At 45.0% G+C, this 24,822-nt stretch overlaps 1 protein-coding gene across 1 annotated transcript in view; it reads right to left on the reverse strand.

Annotated features, from left to right (window-relative positions):
• Window positions 1-24,822, reverse strand: part of ME1 (malic enzyme 1) — a gene marked incomplete at its 5' end in the record, with an annotated part of 362,344 nt that overhangs the window by 162,653 nt on the left and 174,869 nt on the right. Inside the window, 1 exon segment of the mRNA XM_030195171.1 lies at window positions 22,526-22,687. Within this exon segment, the coding sequence (XP_030051031.1) occupies window positions 22,526-22,687 (162 nt within the window).

The raw sequence follows: 24,822 nt of genomic DNA on the forward strand, positions 1-24,822 counted from the left end.
CCATACAGGACGCTCCTCACGAGCGCCTTTGCCCCCCCACCCTTTTTTATTTTTGTTTTCATTTTGGAGCCATGTGCTTGTGTTTTGGCTGTTTGTGGCATGCGCAGAGCAGCTAACATAACGATTGGCTGCTCTGCGCATGCTTTAGGGGCCGATTACCGATGTGTATTGTGATTCTTTGATACATTGTACTTTTCAATACCGATCCGAGCATGTGTGACTTGTTGTTTTGGTGCATTCTTCGTTTTTTTAAAATCGTTAGGGACTTTAACGATTTAGATTTTTTAACGTTTGCTTGATGCATCTGCCTCTTATTTGGAAGTGCTATCACCTTTTTCCTGAAGCCATTCCTCATGCAGCCATTCCCCATGCAGCCAAGCATCTTTCTGGCTTTTGGCATCATCTTTTCTACCTGTTTAGCCAATTTAAGATCAGATATGATCATCCCCAAATCCCACTCTTCCTTTCTGCATTGAAGTACTTCACCTCCTATACTACACTATGCCCTTGGGTTTTGCAGCCCAAATGCATATCCCTGCATTTTGACCATTACATCTTAAATGCTAATTTCTAGAACATTCTTCAAGCTTTCCTAGAACCCTCCTCTTGTTATCCATTCTATCTGGGATGTCTATCCTATTGCAGATTTTGGTATCATCTGCAGAGGCAAACCTTACCAGATAGACTGCAAGATCGCTTACAAATATGTTTAAAAGAGCCAGACCAAGAATCACTCCCTGCAGCACATCACTGGTAACTCCTTTTTCCTTAGAATGAAATCCACTTACCACTAAACTATGTCGTCCTCCACCTAAGCAGCTTCCAAACCAGTAAGTCACTTTAGCACCGATACTGAGGGCACTCAGTCTATTTAAATAAAGTCACCCATGTAGAACTATTTCAAAGGCCTTCATGATATGTTATACTTCAATAGAACCAATTGAGTATTAGTAACATAGTAACTGACAGCAGATAAAGACATGTATGGTCCATCCAGTCTACCCTACAAGATAAACATTACACATAATATGTGATACTTCATATGTATGCCAAACCTTTATTTGTCCTTGCCATTTTCAGGGCACTGACTGTAGAAGTCTGCCCAGCATGGCTTTGCTTCTCAATTGCTGGTATTGGTACTTAATCTCCGCTCAGCTTCCTTGGATTCATTCCTTCTAAACAGGATTCATGTTTATCCCACGCATTTTTGAATTCCTTACCATTTTCATCTCCACCACCTCCCACGGGAGGACATTCTAAGTATCTACCACCCTCTCCATGAAAAAATACTTCCTGACATTATTCCTGAGTCTTTCTCCCTTCAACCTTAATTGATGTCCTCTAGTTCTACCACCTTCCCTCTGGAAAAGGTTTGTTTGCGGATTAATACATTTAAAGTATTTGAACATCTGTATCACCCCTGTTTCTCCTTTCCTCCAGGTTATAAATGTCTAGCTCAGCAAGTCTCTCCCCATACATCTTGTAATGCAAATCTGATACAATTTTTGTAGCTTTTCTTTGCACAGTTTCAAGTCTTTTTACAGTATTTTGCCATTTTTTTTACTGCACTGTGTATCATAAGAACATAGACATTGCCATATTAGGACAGACCGAGGGGCCAACAAGCCCAGTATTCTGTTTCCAACAGTGGTCAGTCCAGGTCTAGCAAGATCCCAGAATAGTAAAAGATTTTATGCTGCTTGTCCTAGAAATAAACAGTGAATTTTCCCCAAGTCCATCTTAATAACAGTTTATGGACTTTTCTTTTAGGAAATTATCCAACACTTTTTAAATCCCTGCTAAGCTAATTGCTTTTACCGTGTTCTCTAGCAACAAATTCTAGAATTTAATTGCATGTTGAGTGAAGAAATATTTTCTCCGGTTTGTTTTAAATGTACTACTTAGTAGCTTCATTGTGTGCCTCCTAGTCCTAGTATTTTTGGAAACAGTAAACAAGCGATTCATGTTTACCCATTCAACCCCACTCAGTATTTTATAGACGTCTATCTATCTCCCCCTCAGCTGTCTGTTCTCCAAGTTGAAGAACCCTAGCCGCTTTAGCCTTTCCTCATAGGGAAGTCATCCCATCCCCTTTATCATTTTCAGCACCCTTCTCCGTACCTTTTCTAATTCTGCTATACTTTTTTGAGATGAAGTAAAGAGAACTGCACACGGTATTCGAGGTGCAGTCGCACCGTGGAGCAATATAAAGGCATTATTACATTCTCATTTTTGTTTTCCATTCCTTTCGTAATAATTCCTAACATTCTATTTGCTTTCTTAGCCACTGCTGCACACTGAGCAGAGGGCTTCAATGTATTATCAATGATGAGACCTTGATCTTTTTCCTGGTTGATGATTCCTAAAGTGGAACCTTGCATCACATAGCTATTGTTTTGGTTCCTCTTCCCCACATGCATCACTTTGCACTTGCTCACATTAAATGTAATCTGCCATTGGATGTCCAGTCTTCCAGTCTTGTGAGATCCTCTTGCAATGTTTCACAATCCTCTTGTGAGTTAACTTTCAATAGCTGTGTCATCAGCAAATTGAGGGCGTCTTTTACTAAGGTGTGCTCACGTTTTAGCGCGTGCTAAAATTGTGGGCGCACTAAACATTAGAGACACCCATAGGAATGCATTGGTGTCTCTAACGTTTAGCGTGCTCACAATTTTAGCATGCGCCAAAAGCGTGAGCGAGCCTTAGTAAAAGACCCTCTGAATTACCTCACTTGTTATTCCCATCTCTAGATCATTTATCATTTATTTACTGCGATTTATTAACTTCTAGTAGGAGTTTGACTGGAATTGTGCAGTTAGTTGGCAATTCTGGGGCCTAGAATCGAAGACTGAGTTGTGCAAGTCAGAAAGTATTTAGCTGGGTTGCCCCTCAGCTGCTACATTCTTTATGGAAAGAGGGATATTTATTTACATATCCATGACACAAATGACCCAGAGCTCCCAGCACCATGCTTCAAGGAGGACCAATGCTGATGTTTCTTCATTTTCATTTGATGCTTGGCATCAGGATCCTTCGGTGCTGACAAGGATGCCTCTGAATCTAGGCATGTCTTTGTTGTCAAGTCCAATGCAGACTGGTCCCATGGGGCTCTATCAGTACCTAGTGTTAAGGAAGGAGAAGACCTTAATGCCGGTGCACTCTCAGTGTCGGATGCAGCTCCTGCAGCCATGGGGAAGAAATGCCTCTGATGCCAATGTTGATGGACCCTGACATGGTCCCAGGCTGTGCCCCATTCCTGGACTCACCTGTAGGTCTTGGCAGGGGCAGGATGAAGACTGCAGTTTCCTGGGATGACTCCCAGGATCGAGAGGGCTGGCGGCGGTGCAGCCTCTGGAATTCAGGCGATGCTCCTGTCAGGTCTCTTCCGTGGTTGGCTGGTGGCGTCTTCAGGCGCTCCTGTGTGCCTTTTGAGGCTCCTGTGGTGGGAGACTGGCTGGGTGCTCCTCACTGACATCAGCTCCCACTCTCATGGGGGGAAATGTCACAAAATACTGCAGAAGTGGCACAAGCATCAGGGTAAGATGGAAAGCTGTGCCCTGACCACCTATTTTTGAACCAGTCAAAATATGACCAATATGAAAACCCATATAAATTGTTATCCATATTAACAATTTCAGCCAAGACAATCAACTCAGATAAAGGACTTTGAAAAATTTCCTCCATACTTTTTAAGCATTATACAAAGTGAAAAAAGGCAGCATTTTACACATAGCTTTCATAATGGGAGCACTAAGGCAGCATCCTGCACTTAAACCAGTCTGAAACAGGAGGAAACATATCTAGGTCTGATGACAGGAGAAGAATAAAAAGTATGCATGCATTTCAGTGAATGGGTGTTTACAGGGCATGTGTGTGAGCTAAAAGAACTGTGATAGTGGAATTCTATGGTGGCTCCCCTTCATATTCCAAATCTATTTTCATATCATGACGAGCATTTTACTGTTTCACTGAATATCTTCTTTTATGACAGCTGATATTCAGGTACTAATCACTACTCATCCTCCAGGGGCCAAAAACAATTTGAATAAGATGAGTGCTAAGGGAATAACAGTAGCAGAATATTGGGTAAAAAAAATGAGCTAGAATAACTCAAAGACCAATAAAAAGTTTGCTTGTTTTAAGAATAGAATTCATTGGCAGCATCAGCTTTGAGAGAGATCAATTATATACAATTTCTGTGATGGATAATTTGAGATAGAAGTTGCCTGGTATATATTTAGTGGGAAGTTGATGAGCCAACATGAAGTTAGAGCTTAAGAGTAAGATGCAGTCAGGAACCTCAGAAGAAATTATAGTCTAGAGTATGTATCTGAAAGCAGGTTACTAGCAAAGTCAGAACCTTTAACTAAGCACTTTACAATTTAACATAATGTAATAATCATTTATATTATACACTGGGATGAACATATAATCACTTTGGGGATCATTACTACATATGCGGGAAACAATTATTTTCATAAAATATTTCAATGTGCCAGTCTCAGCTCATAACAATCAGTGTTTTTATGCTAATTTGTATTAGTTATTATACATAATGATGATATAACTAAAAATGGCCCAATATTCAAAGCAAGTTGTGTGATATGGTTGATGAAAGTGTAACTCACTTATCCTTTGATTTTCTATATTTATATAGATCAAACTGAGCCACTTACTGTAAGTTGCCAAATGTCCTAATTCTATCTGTAAATAGTGGGATGGGCTAAATGCAGTGCTAACTTTATTCACTTAGTAGTGACAAGATAAACGAGTAAGTGCCTGCAAAGTCACAGTCATACATGTATTCAAAGGCATTAGTTAAACAGATAGTGCCATTAAATATATGAATAAAGTTAGGCGCTGACATACTCCTCCCCAGCCAACATCCCATGTCATTCTATTCCATACAACTCTCCAAATCTCCTCATGAATACCCCACACACTTGCCAGACATCCATACTGATACATATGTACACTATTTATAGTCATACCATTCACACATCTTGCTACAGAGTGGGGAGCTTGAGAGTCGCTACTGTGGACATTTAAAACATCTAATTTTCTGCTAGGAGCTAGTTTCCAGCTATAGTTCGGTGGTAGCGGATTCACCCTGCCCACCGACGTCATCGGTGCCCGCAGTGTTCTTCAGTGCGACCCTTTCTGAGGCTGAGCAGGGTTCTGTGATGTCTGGAGTCTGATTTAGAGTGAGATATTCCAGCATTGCCTAACCAAGATCATTCACTACCTCCTCTTCCTCCAGAAGATTCTCACTGAGTCTCCAAAACTGCAATTTCTTATCCTCCTCACCTAAATGGCAAGATGTCCAAACTGGAGCATGATCAGACCAGAAAATTGCTTCACCCTCCATTCTGGAGACCTGAGGCAATAAAATCTTATCAAAAAAAGAGATAGTCAATGCGGGAATAAAAATTGTAGGGTGTAGAGAAGGTGGTATATTGAGTAGCGTGAAGATGAAACTCCCACCACACATCAATCACCTAAAGTAAGAGTAACATTTTGAAAGTCACCCTATCCTTTCTCTGATAGAGCGAAGATACTTACCTGTAGCAGGTATTCTCCGAGGACAGCAGACTGATTGTTCTCACATGTTGGTGACGTCCACGGCAGCCCCAGGTCCGGAAAATCTTCCTAGCAACAAAGCTTGCTAGAGCCTTCGAGCGAGAGGGTGCATGAACCACGCATGCGCGGCCATCTTCCTGCCCGTCGCGCGAGAGTCCCGTTTCAGTCAACTTATAAAGCAAAACCAAAGAAAAGGAACAACTCCAAAGGGGAGGTGGGCTGGTTTGTGAGAACAATCAGCCTGCTGTCCTCAGAGAATACCTGCTACAGGTAAGAATCTTCGCTTTCTCCGAGGACAAGCAGGCTGCTTGTTCTCACATGTGGGGTATCCCTAGCCCCCAGGCTCACTCAAAACAATAACCAGTGGTCAATTGGACCTCACAACGGTGAGGACATAACAGAGATTGACCTACGAAGAAACATCTAACTGAGAGTGCAGCCTGGAACAGAACAAAAATGGGCCTAGGGGGGTGGAGTTGGATTCTAAACCCCGAACAGATTTTGCAGCACAGATTGCCCAAACCGACTCTGTCGCGTCGGGTATCGTGCTGAAAGCAGTAATGAGATGTGAATGTGTAGATCGATGACCACGTCACAGCCTTGCAAATCTCTTCAATAGTGGCTGACTTCAAATGGGCCACAGACGCTGCCATGGCTCTAACACTATGAGCCGTGACATGACCCTCAAGAGTCAGCCCAGCTTGGGTGTAAGTGAAGGAAATGCAATCTGCTAGCCAATTGGAAATGGTGCGTTTCCCCACAGCCACTTCCCTTCTGTTGGGATAAAAAAAAAAACATTTGGGCGGACTGTCTGAAGGGGCTGCCGAGCTGTGATCTGCTGAGACGCTCGGACCCAGGAGACAAGAGACAGAAGATCGTCTGCCCTCGCCTCAGGGAGGTAGGCTTGAGCTGTCTGGGAGTCCAGCAGAGCTCCTATGAATTCTAGTCTTTGAACTGGAAGAAGGTGGGACTTTGGATAATTTATCACAAACCCTAGTAGCTCCAGGAGGTGAACAGTCATCTGCTTGGACTGTAGAGCTCCTGCCTCCGAGGTGTTCTTCACCAGCCAATCGTCGAGGTAAGGGAGCACATGCACTCCCAATCTGCACAGCGACGCCGCTACAACAGCCAAGTATTTTGTAAATATTCTGGGCGCAGAGGTGAGACCAAAGGGTAGCACACAATACTGAAAATGCCGTGTTCCCAGACGAAATCGAAGATACTGCCTGTGAGCTGGCAGTATCGGGATGTGAGTATAAGCGTCCTTTAAGTCCAGAGAGATTAGCCAATCCTTTTTCTGAATCATGGGAAGAAGGGTGCCCAGAGAAAGCATCCTGAACTTTTCTCGAATCAGATATTTGTTCAGGGACCTTAGGTCTAGGATGGGACGCATCCCCCTTGTTTTCTTTTCCACAAGAAAGTACCTGGAATAGAATCCCAGCCCTTCCTGCCCCGGTGGTACGGGCTCGACCGCATTGGCGCTGAGAAGGGCGGAGAGTTCCTCTGCAAGTACCTGCCTGTGCTGGGAGCGAAGGACTGAGCTCCCGGTGGGCAATTTGGAGGTGCTGATATCAAATTGAGGGAGTATCCTAGTTGGACTATTTGAAGAACCCACCAATTGGAGGTTACAAGAGACCACCTTTGGTGAAAAAATTTTAGCCTCCCCCCTACTGGTAGATCGTCCAGCACGGACACTTTTATATCGGCTATGCTGGTCTGGAGCCAGTCAAAAGCCTGTCCCTTTCTGGGGAGCTGCAGGGGCCTGCTGAGGCGCACGCTGTTGATGTGAACGAGCTCGCTGGGGCTTAGCCTGAACAGGCTGTCGAGAAGGTGGATTGTACCTACGCTTATTAGAAGCATAGGGAGCATTCCTCCTTTCCCCATAAAAACGTCTACCTGAAGAGGTAGATGCTGAAGGCGTCCGGTGGGAGAGTTTGTCGAAGGCGGTGTCCTGCTGGTGGAGCTGCTCTACCACCTGTTCAACCTTTTCTCCAAAAATATTATCCCCCCGGCAAGGAGCATCCGCAATCCGCTGCTGGACTCTATTCTCCAGGTCAGAGGCACGCAGCCATGAGAGTCTGCGCATCACTATACCTTGAGCAGTGGCCCTGGATGTAACATCAAAAGTGTCGTAAGCACCCCTGGACAGGAATTTGCGACACGCCGAGACCGGCGGCCATTTTGAAGAGCGATCCAGCAGCGAGGGAGAGTCAGCGCCGGCAGTGGGCAAGCAGGCAAGTCTGGGGTTCTTTCCTGCCTGCCCGAAGAATTTGCTGGACAACCTGGGTGGCTGGAGGGGGGCGCAGGGGAGAGAAGAGAGTCGCTGGACATGGGTGGCTGGAGGGGGAGGGAGAGAGAAGGGTCACTGGACATGAGTGGCTGGAGGGGGGCAGGGGAGAGAGGAGAGTCGCTGGACATGGGTGGCTGGAAGGGGGGCAGGGGAGAGAGGAGAGTCGCTAGACATAGGTGGCTGGAGGGGGGCAGGGGAGAGAGGAGGGTCGCTGTACAGCGCTGCGTATGTTTAGTATAGCGCTTTAGAAATGATAAGTAGTAATAGGTGTTGTGGTTATGATCAGCTGACATCAGGAGAGACCTGTGACGTGCTGCGCATGCGCAGAACAGCTGCTCTCTACTGCGCATTTGCATGTGAGTTGGTCACCTCTCATTTATATAGTTAGATTGTTGCTTATAATAGCTAATTGCTATCTTCCAGTTGGTCCTATTTAAATCAGTTTTATTCTTTCTCCACCTTTTTTCTAATTTTCTACACAGTTGCTTTTAAAGTAGTAATTCATTGTCAAACCAAGCATTAGAACTTCTACTAATTTTTGCCCTTTGTCTAACTAGTGCAATTTCATCTAAAATTTGTGGGCTATCAGTATTCCATCTAGATAAAAAAGATGTTGAATTGTCTCCTTCTGACAGGGTCTAATCACTAAAATTTATCCCAAAAACCTGTTGTATCAATTAAGGAAACTTTCTAAACTATTCCTTTTATTCTTTTATTACAGAAGTTTAAATTGGTATTATATTTGATATAATATGAAAATAAATATTAAACATTTATTAAATAGTAGACAACAGTTCTCACTAAAATGGGCTAAAACCAATCAAGCTGTTCTAGGTCCGGTCAATAAATTTCAGTTTCTTAAATAAATTATCTATGATTCTGTCTTTAACTTGTTCATTCTTTGTCCTTCTATTTATTCATCTTTTTCTCTCTTTAATGAGCTCACAGTCATTGTATACAACTTCTTTTGGTTACTTAATCAAATACAAAGGAGAGTTTGAATCTCTCCCTACATAGTATTCAACTGCTGGACTTTGCAAGTACAGCTGCTGCCAATGAAGGAGGGTGGGGGTGAAGTAGTAGCATGATTATATGTAATGCAACTATATCTGACAGGCCATAGAAGGCTCAGTTCATGTCAGCAGATTGTGGAGGAAGGAGGCAAGAGGTTGGGAGACAAAGAAAGACAGTATAGGTACCTGACTTGGCTCTAGTAACAGTGCTGACTTTCTTTGCCTCCCATCCTCATGCTGGTACCAGTGCTAACTTGGCTCTGGCTTGAACCCGACACCTCTCGCTGACCCCCTCCCCCGCACTCGACCCCCCCCCCCTCACCCACCCCAATAAACAAATACCTGCTGGTCCTGTGGACACCAGCACCCTCTCCAGGCCCCCCACACAAGCAATCCTCGGTGGTCCAGTGGACAGTTGACCCATTGCCTCAGAAATGGGAATGGGAGGGAATAGAGTGTGCTGGGGTCAGCTGGGGAGGAAAGAGTATGTGGATCACCTTCAATAGCAACATGTCCACTGAAATTCAATGGGTCACAACTAGGGCTGCACATTTAACACGTTAACATGATTAACTTGAAAACTTTAACGCACATTAACGACAGGTCTCACTCCCTCATCCACAACAATCTAGCATTGCTCCCTTTCATGGGTTCACCTGGGCTGCAGAGACCTGCTGCTGGGTCCCAGGTCCGGGTCAGCCCTGTTGCTGTGCTCCCAAGGCTGCGAAGCAGTGTAGGGGAGCGATGCACCCGTGACCCAGAAGAAACTGCAGAGATATGAGTCTGCGACACTTCAGGTTCACGGCAAAGTAGAAAAGGCGGCTCGTTGAAGTGAAAGGGCTGTTCTCTCTCTCATAACTGCCTCTCTCCGGCCCTCTGTCTTTAGTGCTGCAGGCATGCTGTGTCTTTCAGTGGCTGTCTTGCCTCCTCTGATTGAACTTTCTATTTCCTGGTGGGGCGCTACAGAGAGAGACTCCTGGTGGCTGAAAGAAGCAGCATGCTTGCAGCGCTAAAAGCAAAGTCGGAGGGCTGGAGAGGGGCAGGTAGGTGAGAGAGGACGCAGAAGGGGTGATGGAGTAGAAAGATTAGAGAGAGAGAGAGAGAGAGAGAGAGAGAGAGAATGGGATCGCGGGGGGGGGGGGGGGGGTAGGAGAAGGGTTGAGGATTCAGGAGTGCAGAAAGATTTGGGAGAAAGAGAGAGAGAGAGAGAGAATGGGGACCATGGTGGGAGGGCTGACTGTTCAGGACCACAGGAAGATCTGAAGGAAAAAGACAGCAGAGAGATGTTTTTGACAGGGACAGATACTGGAAAAAGGGGATGGAAAAAACAAGGGAGATGGCGATTGTGGAGGGAAAGGAAGAGACAGTGCCCATGGAGGGGAAAAGACGTGGAGAGAAGAGAGATGGGAGGAAATGGTCCCTGGAGGGGAAGGAGAGAGAAGAAAGACAGGACTAGACGGTGCCTGTGGAGGGGAAGGGGAAAGAAGAGAGACAGGAAGAGATGGTGCCCAGGGAAGGGAAGGGAGGAGATATTGCCCATGAATGGAGGGGAAGGGAAGGGAGAGATGGAAACCAGATTTCAAAAAAAAGAAAGAAAAATAGATGAAAGATGAATGTGAAAGATGGATATAGGGCAGGAGGAGAAAAAAAGAAAAAGAAATAGTGAATAGACAGAAGGCCCTGAACGCAGAGCTTAGAACTGTGCTAGGATCACAGGAAAGCAGAAGCAGAGACAGGGAATGAGATGATTGGAAAGATAAAATCACCAGACAACAAGGGTAAGATAAAGCGAATGCTACATACCTGTAGAAGGTATTCTCCGAGGACAGCAGGCTGATTGTTCTCACTGATGGGTGACGTCCACGGCAGCCCCTCCAATCGGAATCTTCACTAGCAAAAGCCTTTGCTAGCCCTCGAGCGCCGATGCGCACCGCGCATGCGCGGCCGTCTTCCCGCCCGAAACCGGCTTGTGCCGGCCAGTCTCATATGTAGCAAGACAAAGAGAAGGGAAGACACAACTCCAAAGGGGAGGCGGGCGGGTTTGTGAGAACAATCAGCCTGCTGTCCTCGGAGAATACCTTCTACAGGTATGTAGCATTCGCTTTCTCCGAGGACAAGCAGGCTGCTTGTTCTCACTGATGGGGTATCCCTAGCCCCCAGGCTCACTCAAAACAACAACCATGGTCAATTGGGCCTCGCAACGGCGAGGACATAACTGAGATTGACCTAAAAAATTTACCAACTAACTGAGAGTGCAGCCTGGAACAGAACAAACAGGGCCCTCGGGGGGTGGAGTTGGATCCTAAAGCCCAAACAGGTTCTGAAGAACTGACTGCCCGAACAGACTGTCGCATCGGGTATCCTGCTGCAGGCAGTAATGAGATGTGAATGTGTGGACAGATGACCACGTCGCAGCTTTGCAAATTTCTTCAATAGAGGCTGACTTCAAGTGGGCTACCGACGCTGCCATGGCTCTACCATTATGAGCCGTGACATGACCCTCAAGAGCCAGCCCAGCCTGGGCGTAAGTGAAGGAAATGCAATCTGCTAGCCAATTGGATATGGTGCGTTTCCCCACAGCCACTCCCCTCCTATTGGGATCAAAAGAAACAAATAATTGGGCGGACTGTCTGTTGGGCTGTGTCCGCTCCAGATAGAAGGCCAATGCTCTCTTGCAGTCCAATGTGTGCAGCAGACATTCAGCAGGGCAGGAATGAGGACGGGGAAAGAATGTTGGCAAGACAATTGACTGGTTCAGATGGAACTCCGACACAACCTTCGGCAAGAACTTAGGGTGAGTGCGGAGGACTACTCTGTTATGATGAAATTTGGTGTAAGGGGCCTGGGCTACCAGGGCCTGAAGCTCACTGACTCTACGAGCTGAAGTAACTGCCACCAAGAAAATGACCTTCCAGGTCAAGTACTTCAGATGGCATGAATTCAGTGGCTCAAAAGGAGGTTTCATCAGCTGGGTGAGAATGACATTGAGATCCCATGACACTGTAGGAGGCTTGACAGGGGGCTTTGAAAAAAGCAAACCTCTCATGAAGCGAACAACTAAAGGCTGTCCTGAGATCGGCTTACCTTCCACACGGTAATGGTATGCACTGATTGCACTAAGGTGAACCCTTACGGAGTTGGTCTTGAGACCAGACTCAGACAAGTGCAGAAGGTATTCAAGCAGGGTCTGTGTAGGACAAGATCGAGGATCTAGGGCCTTGCTGTCACACCAGACGGCAAACCTCCTCCATAGAAAGAAGTAACTCCTCTTAGTGGAATCTTTCCTGGAAGCAAGCAAGATACGGGGGACACCCTCTGACAGACCCAAAGAGGCAAAGTCTACGCTCTCAACATCCAGGCCGTGAGAGCCAGGGACCGGAGGTTGGGATGCAGAAGCGCCCCTTCGTCCTGCGTGATGAGGGTCGGAAAACACTCCAATCTCCACGGTTCTTCGGAGGACAACTCCAGAAGAAGAGGGAACCAGATCTGATGCGGCCAAAAAGGAGCAATCAGAATTATGGTGCCTCGGTCTTGCTTGAGTTTCAACAAAGTCTTCCCCACCAGAGGTATGGGAGGATAAGCATACAGCAGACCCTCCCCCCAGTCCAGGAGGAAGGCATCCGATGCCAGTCTGCCGTGGGCCTGAAGCCTGGAACAGAACTGAGGGACTTTGTGGTTGGCTCGAGATGCGAAGAGATCTACCAAGGGGGTGCCCCACACCTGGAAGATCTGTCGCACTACACGGGAATTGAGCGACCACTCGTGAGGTTGCATAATCCTGCTCAACCTGTCGGCCAGACTGTTGTTTACGCCTGCCAGATATGTGGCTTGGAGCACCATGCCGTTACGGCGAGCCCAGAGCCACATGCTGACGGCTTCCTGACACAGGGGGCGAGATCCGGTGCCCCCCTGCTTGTTGACGTAGTACATGGCAACCTGGTTGTCTGTCTGAATTTGGATAATTTGGTGGGACAGCCGATCTCTGAAAGCCTTCAGAGCGTTCCAGATCGCTCGTAACTCCAGAAGATTGATCTGCAGATCGCGTTCCTGGAGGGACCAGCTTCCTTGGGTGTGAAGCCCCTCGACATGAGCTCCCCCCACCCCAGGAGAGACGCATCCGTGGTCAGCACTTTTTGTGGCTGAGGAATTTGGAAGGGACGTCCCAGAGTCAGATTGGACCAAATCGTCCACCAATACAGGGATTCGAGAAAACTCGTGGACAGGTGGATTACGTCTTCTAGATCCCCAGCAGCCTGAAACCACTGGGAAGCTAGGGTCCATTGAGCAGATCTCATGTGAAGGCGGGCCATGGGAGTCACATGAACTGTGGAGGCCATGTGGCCTAGCAATCTCAACATCTGCCGAGCTGTGATCTGCTGGGACGCTCGCACCCGCGAGACGAGGGACAACAAGTTGTTGGCTCTCGTCTCTGGGAGATAGGCGCGAGCCGTCCGAGAATCCAGCAGAGCTCCTATGAATTCGAGTCTCTGCTCTGGGAGAAGATGGGACTTTGGATAATTTATCACAAACCCCAGTAGCTCCAGGAGGCGAATAGTCATCTGCATGGACTGCAGGGCTCCTGCCTCGGATGTGTTCTTCACCAGCCAATCGTCGAGATATGGGAACACGTGCACCCCCAGCCTGCGAAGTGCTGCTGCTACTACAGCCAAGCACTTTGTGAACACCCTGGGCGCAGAGGCGAGCCCAAAGGGTAGCACACAGTACTGGAAGTGACGTGTGCCCAGCTGAAATCGCAGATACTATCTGTGAGCTGGCAGTATCGGGATGTGTGTGTAGGCATCCTTCAAGTCCAGAGAGCATAGCCAATCGTTTTCCTGAATCATGGGAAGGAGGGTGCCCAGGGAAAGCATCCTGAACTTTTCTTTGACCAGATATTTGTTCAGGGCCCTACAGGAAGGGAAAAACCAAAAGAGGTCTTTCCGAAGCAATTTGAACAGTGTCTCACAGAAACGAGTCGAAAACGACGCGCGAGGTCGACTTTTCGGGGCACGAACGGCAAAATACAACAGTACCGAGCGCGGAGAAAAGAAGACTGGCCGGCACAAGCCAGTTTCGGGCGGGAAGACGGCCGCGCATGCGCGGTGCGCATCGGCGCGCGAGGGCTAGCAAAGGCTTTTGCTAGTGAAGATTCCGATTGGAGGGGCTGCCGTAGACGTCACCCATCAGTGAGAACAAGCAGCCTGCTTGTCCTCGAAAAAATGATTTTATTTTTAGTTTAGTACTTGAAACATGTCAGTTTTGAGAATTTACACATGCTATCTATATTTTGCACTGTATTGCACTGTACAGGAGGAAATGTGAGGAGGATGTTTTATGCGATTAATCACATGCTTAAAATCGTGATTAATTGTGCGATTAAATTTTTTTATTGATGTGCACCCCTAGTCACAGCTAGTCTGTTATACTGACAGGACCAAAATCCTATACTCACTACATTAAAAAAAAAATGTATGTGTGTTTAAAGTGATACTATATATAGGAGACACAAATAACAGAGCTCACAAAAATATACCAGAAATGTATCAACTAGGGAAAAATTACTTGCCAGCTTCTTTTCTCCTTCCTTCCCTCTCTCCATTCTTCAGACTCCTATCTTCTACCCACCCCATGTTCCTGACTTTCCCTTCCTCCTTCATTTAATTTCTTTGTTTCTTAACTTTTCCTTTTCAGGGTTCTTTCCTACCATCCACTCTCCTCCTCATTTTTGAAAGGTTTTGCCCGTTTCTGGCTTTGTTCCTTCATCACTGTTTCCCCTTTTGCCACCCTCACCCCCCCCTTACATTCCTCCTCTACACTATCTACTGTTTCCCCTTACACACACTCTTACACACACAGGCCCTTACACTCCTCCTCTATACTATCTACTGTCTCTCTCTTCCTCTTACTTTCTCTCTCCTATTTCTTTCCCTCCTCTTCGTATTCCATTGGGTCACCAAAACAAGGAAGATAGGGTATAGCAGTGTTGTACCAAGGGCGGGGCGGTGGGGGCTGTCCGCCCAGGGTGTCAGTGGGTGGGTGGGGGGGGGGGGTACTTCGCTGGCACCCCGGTCCCCACCTGCCTACCAGCTCCGTCGCCAGAAGACCATCTTCTCCTGCCACCCGGCAACTGACCCAGCCTTTAAAAAAAAATCTCTGAAGCGGCGGTGCGGCGCCTCGCGTCTGCTCTGCGTGTAAAGGAAGAAAAATCGCCTCGTCGGCCGGCCTTCCCTCACTGTGTCCCGCCGTCTGATGTAACTTCCTATTTCTGCAAGGGTGGGACACAGTGAGGGAAGGCTGGCCGACGAGGCAATTTTTCTTCCTTTACACTCAGAGCAGACGCGAGGCGCCGCCGCTTCAGAGATTTTTTTTAAAGGCTTGGTCAGGTGCCGGGTAGCAGCAAAAGAGGGTCTTCTGGTGAAGCAGCTGGTAGGCAGGTGGGGACTGGGTTGGGGAGGGGGGCTCAGATGGGAGAAGGGGACTGTGTCTGGGAGTGAGGACTCAGATGGGAGAAGGGGGCTGGAACTGAAGTCTGAGAAGGGGGCAGGAGGGAGAATGGGGCTATGCCAGGTGGGAGAACGGTTCTGGGGCTGAAAAGGGGGGCCATAATGCAAAGCATGTGGATGAAGGGGATTGGAACTGGGGGTTGAAAAGGAGGGTAGGTGGGATAAGGGGGCCAGTACTGGAACTGGGGGCTGAAAAGGGGACAGGGAGAAGTGGCTGGAGCTGAAGCTCGGGACTGGTGGGAGAAAAGGGCTGGGGCTGAAACTGGGGACTAAAAAGGGGGGGACAGGGAGAAGTGGCTGGGGCTGAAGCTCGGGACTGGTGGGAGAAAAGGGCTAGGGCTGAAACTGGGGACTGATAGGATAGTGGGGCTGAAAAGGGGGGCAGGTGGGAGTTGTGGGCTGGGGCTGGAACTAGGGGCAGGTGGGATAATGGGGCTAGAACTGGGGGCCGAAAAGAGGGGGCAGAGAGAGAGGGGACAGATCCTGGATGGAAGGGGTGGCGAGAGGGAGGGCAGACCCTGGATGGATGGGAGAGGGACGACAAATGGTAGATTGAAGGGGCAGAGAGAAAGGGCAGACAGTGGATGGAAGTGATAGAAAGGGCAGACAGTGGATGGAAAGGGGAGAGAGAGAGAGGGCAGACATTGGATGGAGGGGACAGCAGAGAGGGCAGACACTGGATGGCAGAGAGAGAGAGAGCGAAGACAGATGCTGGATGGAAGGAAGACGGTGAAAAGAAGATGAGGAAAGCAGAAACCAGAGACAACAAACTGTAAATAAAATATATATTTTTATTTTTTTGCTTTAGGATAAAGTAGTATTGTAGCTGTGTTAATAAATGTTTATAAATAAAACATGTAAATAAGGTAATCTTTTTATTGGACTAATTTTAATACATTTTACTTTCGGAAAACAAAACTCCCTTCCTCAGGTCAGGATAGGATACTGTAACAGCACTATACTGTATTGACCTGAGGAAGGAGGTTTTGGCCTCTGAAAGCTAAATGTATTAGTCCAATAAAATGATATTATTTGTTTTATTTCTGTTTGTTAATTTGTAAAGTGGTGATTGGTATTTGTTAGTTTTTTCACACTTACATCTGCAGTCTTTATATTTTGCACAGTACTAGGGGACATTTTCTGTTTCTGTGGTGTTGCATTGTATGCAGAGTCTGGCAGCTTGGGGGTTCAGTTTAATTTTTGTCTAAAAAGAAAGTTTATGATTACTTATTCTATAGTGGATTAGGGTGCATCTGTGTTTGTGAAAAAGACATGGCTTTCAGTTGGCATTGACTGTGCAGGATCGACGATCTGTATTATTCTGTCTGGTTTTGTTTTACAATAGGTGAATTGATGTTCTAGTGCTCACTGTAGTGTTTAAGATGCTTTCCTTTTCCTTGTGTGACTCATAAAAATTACTGCTTATGGTATGGTAGAATTGCTCTATAGGTCCTGAGTGTTTTGTATTTTCGGTATGCCTAGTACTGGATTTTGGAGGGGGGTGTTAAAAAATGACCAGCCCCAGGTGTCAACTACCCTAGGTACGCCACTGGGGTATAGAGACCACAGTAGACCAGTAGACCATAATAGAGACCAAAGTAGACCAGGTGTCTTTAAATAAAAAGCAGATAATTTTCAAGACTGCAAGTTATCACTGTCAACTGCTCAGCAAGATGTAAATATGAACAATAAGCACAGTATGAAATGTCTAAATGCAAATGTCAGAAGCCTAAGAAATAAGATGGAAGAGTTAGAATATTTATTAGGATTTATTTACCGCCTTTTTGAAGGAATTCACTCAAGCAGTGTACGGTAAGAATAGATCAGACATGAGCAATAGACAATTACTGCAGTAAAATATTAAAAAACAATATAAAATATAGCATGGTATACTACTTACAATATAAAATATAGCATGGTATACTACTTACAATGTTAACACAATACATAATAGAACAATATAACTGATAGTGAAGGGTAAAGCAAAGATGTAACATATAGATAAGAAAGTAGGAAGAAAGTAAGGTGATTGATTTAAATCAAATCAGGTCTTGTATACCGAGAAAGTTGCACATGAGGTAAGAGAGATGGTTAAATATCTCAGCTAGGGTAGAAATGGATAAACATGTCCTGCTGCAGTATGTGTAGCCCGAGTCACTCCTTGTGTGTGTGAGTGACATTAACAGGTTAGTTACTTCTTCCATTAAAGGCCTGGCTGAACAGCCAAGCTTTCACCTGCTTCCTTTAAAAGAGATAGTCTTGTGTTAAGCGGAGCCTTTCAGGCAGTGCATTCCTGAGTGTGGGGACTACTCAGGAGAAGGCTCGCTTGCGGGAATCACATACTACTACTACTACTTATCATTTCTAAAGCGCTACTAGACGTATGCAGTGCTGTACACTTGAACATGAAGAGACAGTCCCTGCTCGACACAGCTTACAATCTAATTAGGACAGACAGACAGAACAAACAAGAGATAAGGGAATATTAAAGTGAGGATGATAAAATAAGGGTTCTGAACAAAGTGAATAAGGGTTAAGAGTTAAAAGCAGCATCAAAAAGGTGGGCTTTTAGCTTAGATTTGAAGACGGCCAGAGATGGAGCTTGACGTACCGGCTCAGGAAGTCTATTCCAGGCATATGGTGCAGCAAGATAAAAGGAACCAAGTCTGGAGTTAGCAGTGGAGGAGAAGGGTGCAGATAAGTGAGATTTACCCAGTGAACGGAGTTCCCGGGGAGGAATGTAGGGAGAGATGAGAGTGGAGAGGTACTGAGGAGCTGCAGGGTGAATGCACTTATAGGTCAATAAGAGGAGTTTGAACTGTATGCGGAAACGGATAGGAAGCCAGTGAAGAGACCTGAGGAGAGGGCTAATATGAGCATAACGACACTGGCGGAATATTAGTCATGCAGCAGAATTTTGAACAGATTGAAGAGGAGAGAGATGGCTAAGTGGGAGACCTGTAAGAAGCAAGTTGCTATAGTCTAAGCGAGAGGTGATAAGAGTGTGAATGAGGGTTCTTGTAGTGTGCTCAGAAAGGAAAGGGCGAATTTTGCTGATATTATAGAGAAAGAAACGACAGGTTTTAGCAGTCTGTTGAATATGTGCAGAGAAAGAGAGGGAGGAGTCGAAGATGACCCCAAGGTTACGAGCTGATGAGACAGGAAGGATGAGAGTGTTATCCACAGAAATAGAGAATGGGGAAGGAGGAGAGGTTGGTTTAGGGTCTTTTGGAGAGGGTGTGGTTAGTGAAAGTACTTGGGAGGACCTTAGTGTCCTTGACGGTGTGTGGAGGATCATCCTATTTTTCAGGTTCTCAGGGCCATTTCCTTTCGGGGCCTTGAAGATCAGACATAGAGTTTAAAATTTAGCCCTGTATTGTACTGGCAGCCAATGAAGTTTTTGCAAAATTGTGTGACGTGGTCACGTCGCTTGCAACCTTCTATGAGTCTTGCTGCTGCATAATATATCGGTCTATATGAAAAATTAGATAGAATAGGCATCTCTGAGACCTGGTGGAAGGAGGATAACCAGTGGGACACTGTCATACCAGGGTACAAATTATATCATAGTAATAGGGTGGATCAAATTGGTGGAGGGGTAGCACTGTATGTTAAGGAGGGCCTTGAATCAAATAGACTAAAAATTCTGCAGCACACAAAACACATCTTAGAATCCCTATGGATTGAGGTTCCATGATGGATTTAAATTCCATGTTTAAAGAGGAAAAGCTTAGCGATAGGAGAATACTATCGTCTACCTGGCCAGGATAACCAGACTGATGTAGAAATGTTATCATAAATTAGTGAGGCTAACAAACTAGGGAACACAAATGGGTGATTTCAATTACCCAGATATTGACTGGGTAAATGTAACATCAGGGCATGCTAAGGAGGTAAAATTCCTTGAGGAAATCAAGGACTGCTTTATGGAGCAGCTGGCACAGGAGCCAACAAGAGGAGGAAAAATTCTAGACCTAGTCATTACTGGAGTGCATGATCTGGTGCTGAAGGAAATGATATTGGGGCCACTTGATAACAGTGATCAAAATATGATCAGATTTGATATCAGCTCTGGAGTAAATACACAAAAAAATCCAATACGTTAGCATTCAACTTTCAAAAAGGAGACTGTGATAAAATGAGAACAGTGGGAAAAAAAAATTAGAGGAGCAGCTGCAAAGGTCAAAACTTTACATCAGGTGTGGATACTGTCCAAAAATACCATCGTGGAAGCTCAGGCCAGTTATATTCCATGTATTAAAAAAGGAGGAAGGGAGGACAAACGACAGCTGGTATGGTTAAAAAGTGAGGTGAAGGAAGTTATTAGAGCTAAAAGAAAACCCTTCAGAAAAGGGAAGAAGGATCCGACTGAAAATAATAAGAAACAGCATAAGAAATGTCAAGTCAAATATAAAGCACTGATATGGAAGGCAAAGAGAGATTATGAAAAAAAAAGATTACGTTGGAGGCAAAAACACATTGTAAAACTTTTTTTGGTATATTAGAAGCAAGAAGCCAGCAAAAGAATCAGTCAGACTGCTAGATTACCGAGGGGTAAAAGGCACACTCAGGGAAGACAAAGCCATAGCAGAGAGATTAAATAAATTCTTTGCTTCAGTCTTCACCAAGGAAGGTTTGGGAGAGATACCAGTGCCAAAAATGTTATTTAAAGCTGACAAGTCAGAGAAACTGAATCAAATTTCAGTAAATCTGGAAGATGTACTGTGGAAATTTCACAAATTGAAGAGCAGCAAATTGCTTGGAGTAGATGGTGGTATTCATCCCAGAGTAATAACAGAATTGAAAAATGAACTTGCGGAACTATTGTTGGTAATATGTAATTTATTTTTTTATTTATATTTACTTGTTGCATTTGTATCCCACATTTTCCCTACCTATCTGCAGGCTCAATGTGGCTTACATAGTACCATGATGGCGAAAGCCAATTCCGGTGTCAGAAATACAAAATGGTAATTGCGTTGAAGTTCATGAGTAACAGAGTGTCTTAGGTAGTTGGGGAGGAAGAATTAAGTGTCCTGTCCTGGCACAAGTTTCATTGTGTTGCAGGGTTCGGGTGTTTAGGATGGATCGTTGTGGTAAGCCTTCTTGAACAGATTGGTCTTTAATGATTTCCGAAAGGTTGTTAGGTCATGCATTGTTTTCGTGATGTTTGATAGTGCATTCCATATTTGTGTACTTATCTTTAAAATCAAGCATCATACTGGAAGACTGGAGGGTGGCCACTGTAACGCTGATTTTTTAAAAAAGGGTCCAGAGGTGACCCGGGAAATTATAGACCAGTGAGCCTAACGTCGGTGCCGGGCAAAATGATAGAGACTATTATAAAGAACAAAATTTCAGAGCATATTTATAAGCACGGATTAAATGAGACAAAGCCAACATGGATTTAGTGAAGGGAAATCTTGCCTCACCAATCTATTACATTTCTTTGAAGGGGTGAACAAACATGTGGATAAAGGTGAGCTGGTTGATATTGTGTATCTGGATTTTCAAAAGGAATTTGACAAAATACCTCATAAAAGACTCCAAAGGAGATTGGACAGTCATGGGATAGGAGGTAGTATTCTATTGGGGATTAAAAACTGATTAAAAGATAGAAAACAGAGAGTGGGGTTAAATGGTCAGTATTCTCAATGGAGAAGGGTAGATAGTGGGGTTCCCCAGGGGTCTGTCCTGGGACCACTGCTTTTTAACATATTGATAAATGATCTAGAGATGGGAGTAACTAGTGAGGTGATTACATTTGCCGACAGAAAGTTATTTAAAGTTGTTAAATGGCAAGAGGATTGTGAAAAATTACAAGAGGACCTTACGAGACTGGGAGACTGGATATCCAAATGGGAGATGTTGTTTAATGTGAGCAAGTGCAAAGTGATGCATGTGGGAAAGAAGAACCTGAACTACAGCTACGTTATGCAAGGTTTCACATTAGGAGTTACTGACAAGGATCTAGGTGTCATCATTAATGATACGTTGAAACTTTCTGCTCAGTGTGCGGCAGTGGCGGCTAATAAGCAAATAAAATGTTAGGTATTACTAGGAAAGGAATGGGAAAGCAAAAATAAGGACATTATTATGCCTTTGAATTGCTCCATGGTGCAACCGCATCTCAAATACTATGTGCATTCTGGTCACCACATCTCAAAAAAGATATGGTGGAATTAGAAAAGGTACAGAGAAGGGCGATGAAAATGATAAAGGGGATGGAACAACTTCCCTATGAGGAAAGGCTAAATCGGCTAGGGTTCTACAGCTGGGAGAAAAGGCAGCTGAGGGGAGATATGATAGAGGTCTATAAAATAATGAATGGAGTGGAACAAGTAGATGTGAATTTCTTGTTTACTGTTTCCAAAAATACTAAGAATAGGGGGGGGGGGCATGCAATGAAGCTACAAAGTAGTAAATTTAAAACAAGTAGGAGAAAACATTTCTTCACTCAACATGAAATTAAACTCTGGAATTTGTTACCAGAGAATGTGGTAAAAGCAATTAGCTTAGCAGGGTTTTAAAATTTTGGATAACTTCCTAAAAGAAAAGTCCATAAGCCATTAAGATGGACTTGGGGAAAATCCACCGCTTATTTCTAGGATAATCAGTATAAAATGTATTGCACCGTTTTGTGATCCCAGGACCTGGTTCCATCTCTGTGGGATCCCCATGGTAACCACAGGATTCCTGCCAATCATGTGCAGCTCTCTTAATGTATATCCCCACTTCAGTGAGCAAATTAACAGGTAGTCAACAAAACATGGGCACAGTGAATGCTTCCATTCCCCAGGGCTGCTTCTACAACTTCACAGACTTCAGCTTAAAATAGGAGGCAGATGGGGAAGGTGCTACTTGAGCACATGTCCTTGCTCTCACTGAAGGGAGGTTTAATGCAGAAAGTAAAAGAACAAGTTCTCACATTCAGCAATGCCATGAGTCTATTCAACCACTGCAATTTTGCATGTTTCTTCATGATCAGATCAGAATATACTTATCCCTAAAAGCTAACTTTTCACTGAGCAGCAGATGAGTAGATGTTTTGATCCATGTATATTAATAGTTTAGCACAAATTTACTATTTATGTGAATGCTTACTTTGCCCATGGGATACTAAAAAAGTACTTATTTACCTCATTATCAGTTCCCACGTCCAGTATGATGGGTAAGCACTCTTGGGGTTTCACTCCTCCACATGCTGTATAAAGTGCCAGTTTTCCAACTGGAATGCCCATTCCATAGCAGCCAAGGTCACCAAGACCAAGAATCCGTTCTCCATCCGTTACCACAACAGCCTTGCAGGGGGAAAAAGAGAAATATTGTAACCAGGGCTGAAATCCTAAGATGACCACAGTCTATTGTATACTCAAGATTAAAACAAATTTATAGCATTCCAGACACAGCAACAACAAAGAAAACTAAGTTCCCTGGTGTTACCCCTCAGATGAATTCCAAACTGCAATCCAATTATTTCATTACTTCTTTCTGGGAGAATAAACAACTTTAAATATAACCAACATGTTTTTTATTTCAAGAGATACAATGAAGCATATTTTCAAAGCACTCAGACTTACAAAGTTACATGGAGGGGCATAATCAAACGGGGTGCCCAAGTTTTCCTGAGGACATCCTCGCAGGACGTCCCGGCGAAGGGTTGGGGAAACCCGTATTATCGAAACAAGATGGGCGTCCACCTTTCATTTCAATAATACGGTCAGGGACGCCCAAATCGTGAAATTTAGGTAGTCCTTAGAGATGGTTGTCCCCAATTTTTGGCCATAATGGAAACCGAGGACACCCATCTCAGAAACGACCAAATCCAAGTCATTTGGTCATGGGAGGAGCCAGCATTCGTAGTGCACTGGTCCCCCTCACATGACAGGACACCAACCGGCTAGGGGGCACTGTAGTGGACTTCAGAAATTGCTCCCAGGTACGTAACTCCCTTACCTTGTGTGCTGAGCCCCCCAAAACCCACTCCCCACAACTGTACACCACTACCATAGCTCTAAGGGGTGAAGGGGGGCACCTAGATGTGGGTACAGTGGGTTTCTGGTGGGTTTTGAAGGGCTCACATTTACAACCACAAGTGTAACAGGTGGGGGGGGGGGGGAATGGGCCTGGGTCCGCCTGTGTGAAGTGCACTGCACCCACTAAAACTGCTCCAGGGACCTGCATACTGCTGTCATGGAGCTGGGTATGACATTTGAGGCTGGCAAAAAATATGAAGTTTTTTTTTAGGGTGGGAGGGGGTTGGTGACCACTGGGGGAGTAAAGGGAGGTCATCCCCAAATCCCTCCGGTGGTCATCTGGTCAGTTCGGGCACCTTTTTGAGGCTTGGTCGTAAAAAAAATGGACCAAGTAAAGTCGCCCAAGTGCTCGTCAGGGACACCCTTCTTTTTTCCCATTATCGGTCGAGGACGCCCATGTGTTAGGCACGCCCCAGTCCTGCCTTCGCTACGCTTCCGACACGCACCTGTGAACTTTGGTCGTCCCTACGATGGAAAGCCGTTGAGGGCGCCTAAAATTGGCTTTCGATTATGCCGATTTGGGTGACCCTGGGAGGACGACGCCCATCTCCCGATTTGTGTCAAAAGATGGGCGCCCTTCTCTTTCAAAAATAAGCCTGATGGTAACCTATGGAACTTTGTAAATCTAAGTGCTTTGAAAATGATCCCCAAAGTACAGTAAATAATAGTCAAAGCCAAATTTATCAAAGGACTGGGGGACCTCTGTAGTTATGGTCTTACATGCTGTTCTAAGTTCTGGAGAAAACTAGAGGGTCAACAAATCAAAATAATATACAGGATGTCATCTGTTTTGCTGAACTAATTTAATACATTTCTCTTTCTCAAGTCTAAAGAAAATGAACGGAGTAAAATTTCAAAAATGATTAATCATTTCAGTGTTTTGCAAAAATCCTAAATTGAGGAACAAATGATTATCATTCCTAGATGTCCAATAAAAATCCATATACAATGATGTAATATGCATTTATCTTACCAGTAGACTGATAATATGGTAGTGAATCAAAGAAATATGATGACAACTCATGCAATTTTTTAATTAGTTCTATGACACAGACTATCACTACTGGGGAAGGTTCAATATTTTTACCAGTGCAATAAAGACAGCATTAGTATAAATAGGCTAAAGGCGGGGGGCAGTTATCAATGTGGCTGGCTACTGTTAAGATGTATTTTACTGTTAACCCCAGTTATTAGTAATGAAGTCTCATCGCATAAAGTGAGACCTGTGCTAAAACCGCATAGTTAAGGGTAAAATAACATCTAATATAATAAAACGCACCGTGAACGTTCTAATGAGGACAATGTTCTGAAGTCACTAAAACACTCCCTGAAGGGTTCGTGGTGTGAAGCCACCCAGCCGTCTCTGCCCCGCTCTCGCGTCAAACGTCATGACGTCGAGG

Source organism: Microcaecilia unicolor, chromosome 3, assembly GCF_901765095.1.
Source record: "Microcaecilia unicolor chromosome 3, aMicUni1.1, whole genome shotgun sequence".
NCBI classification, from domain to species: Eukaryota; Metazoa; Chordata; class Amphibia; order Gymnophiona; family Siphonopidae; genus Microcaecilia; species Microcaecilia unicolor.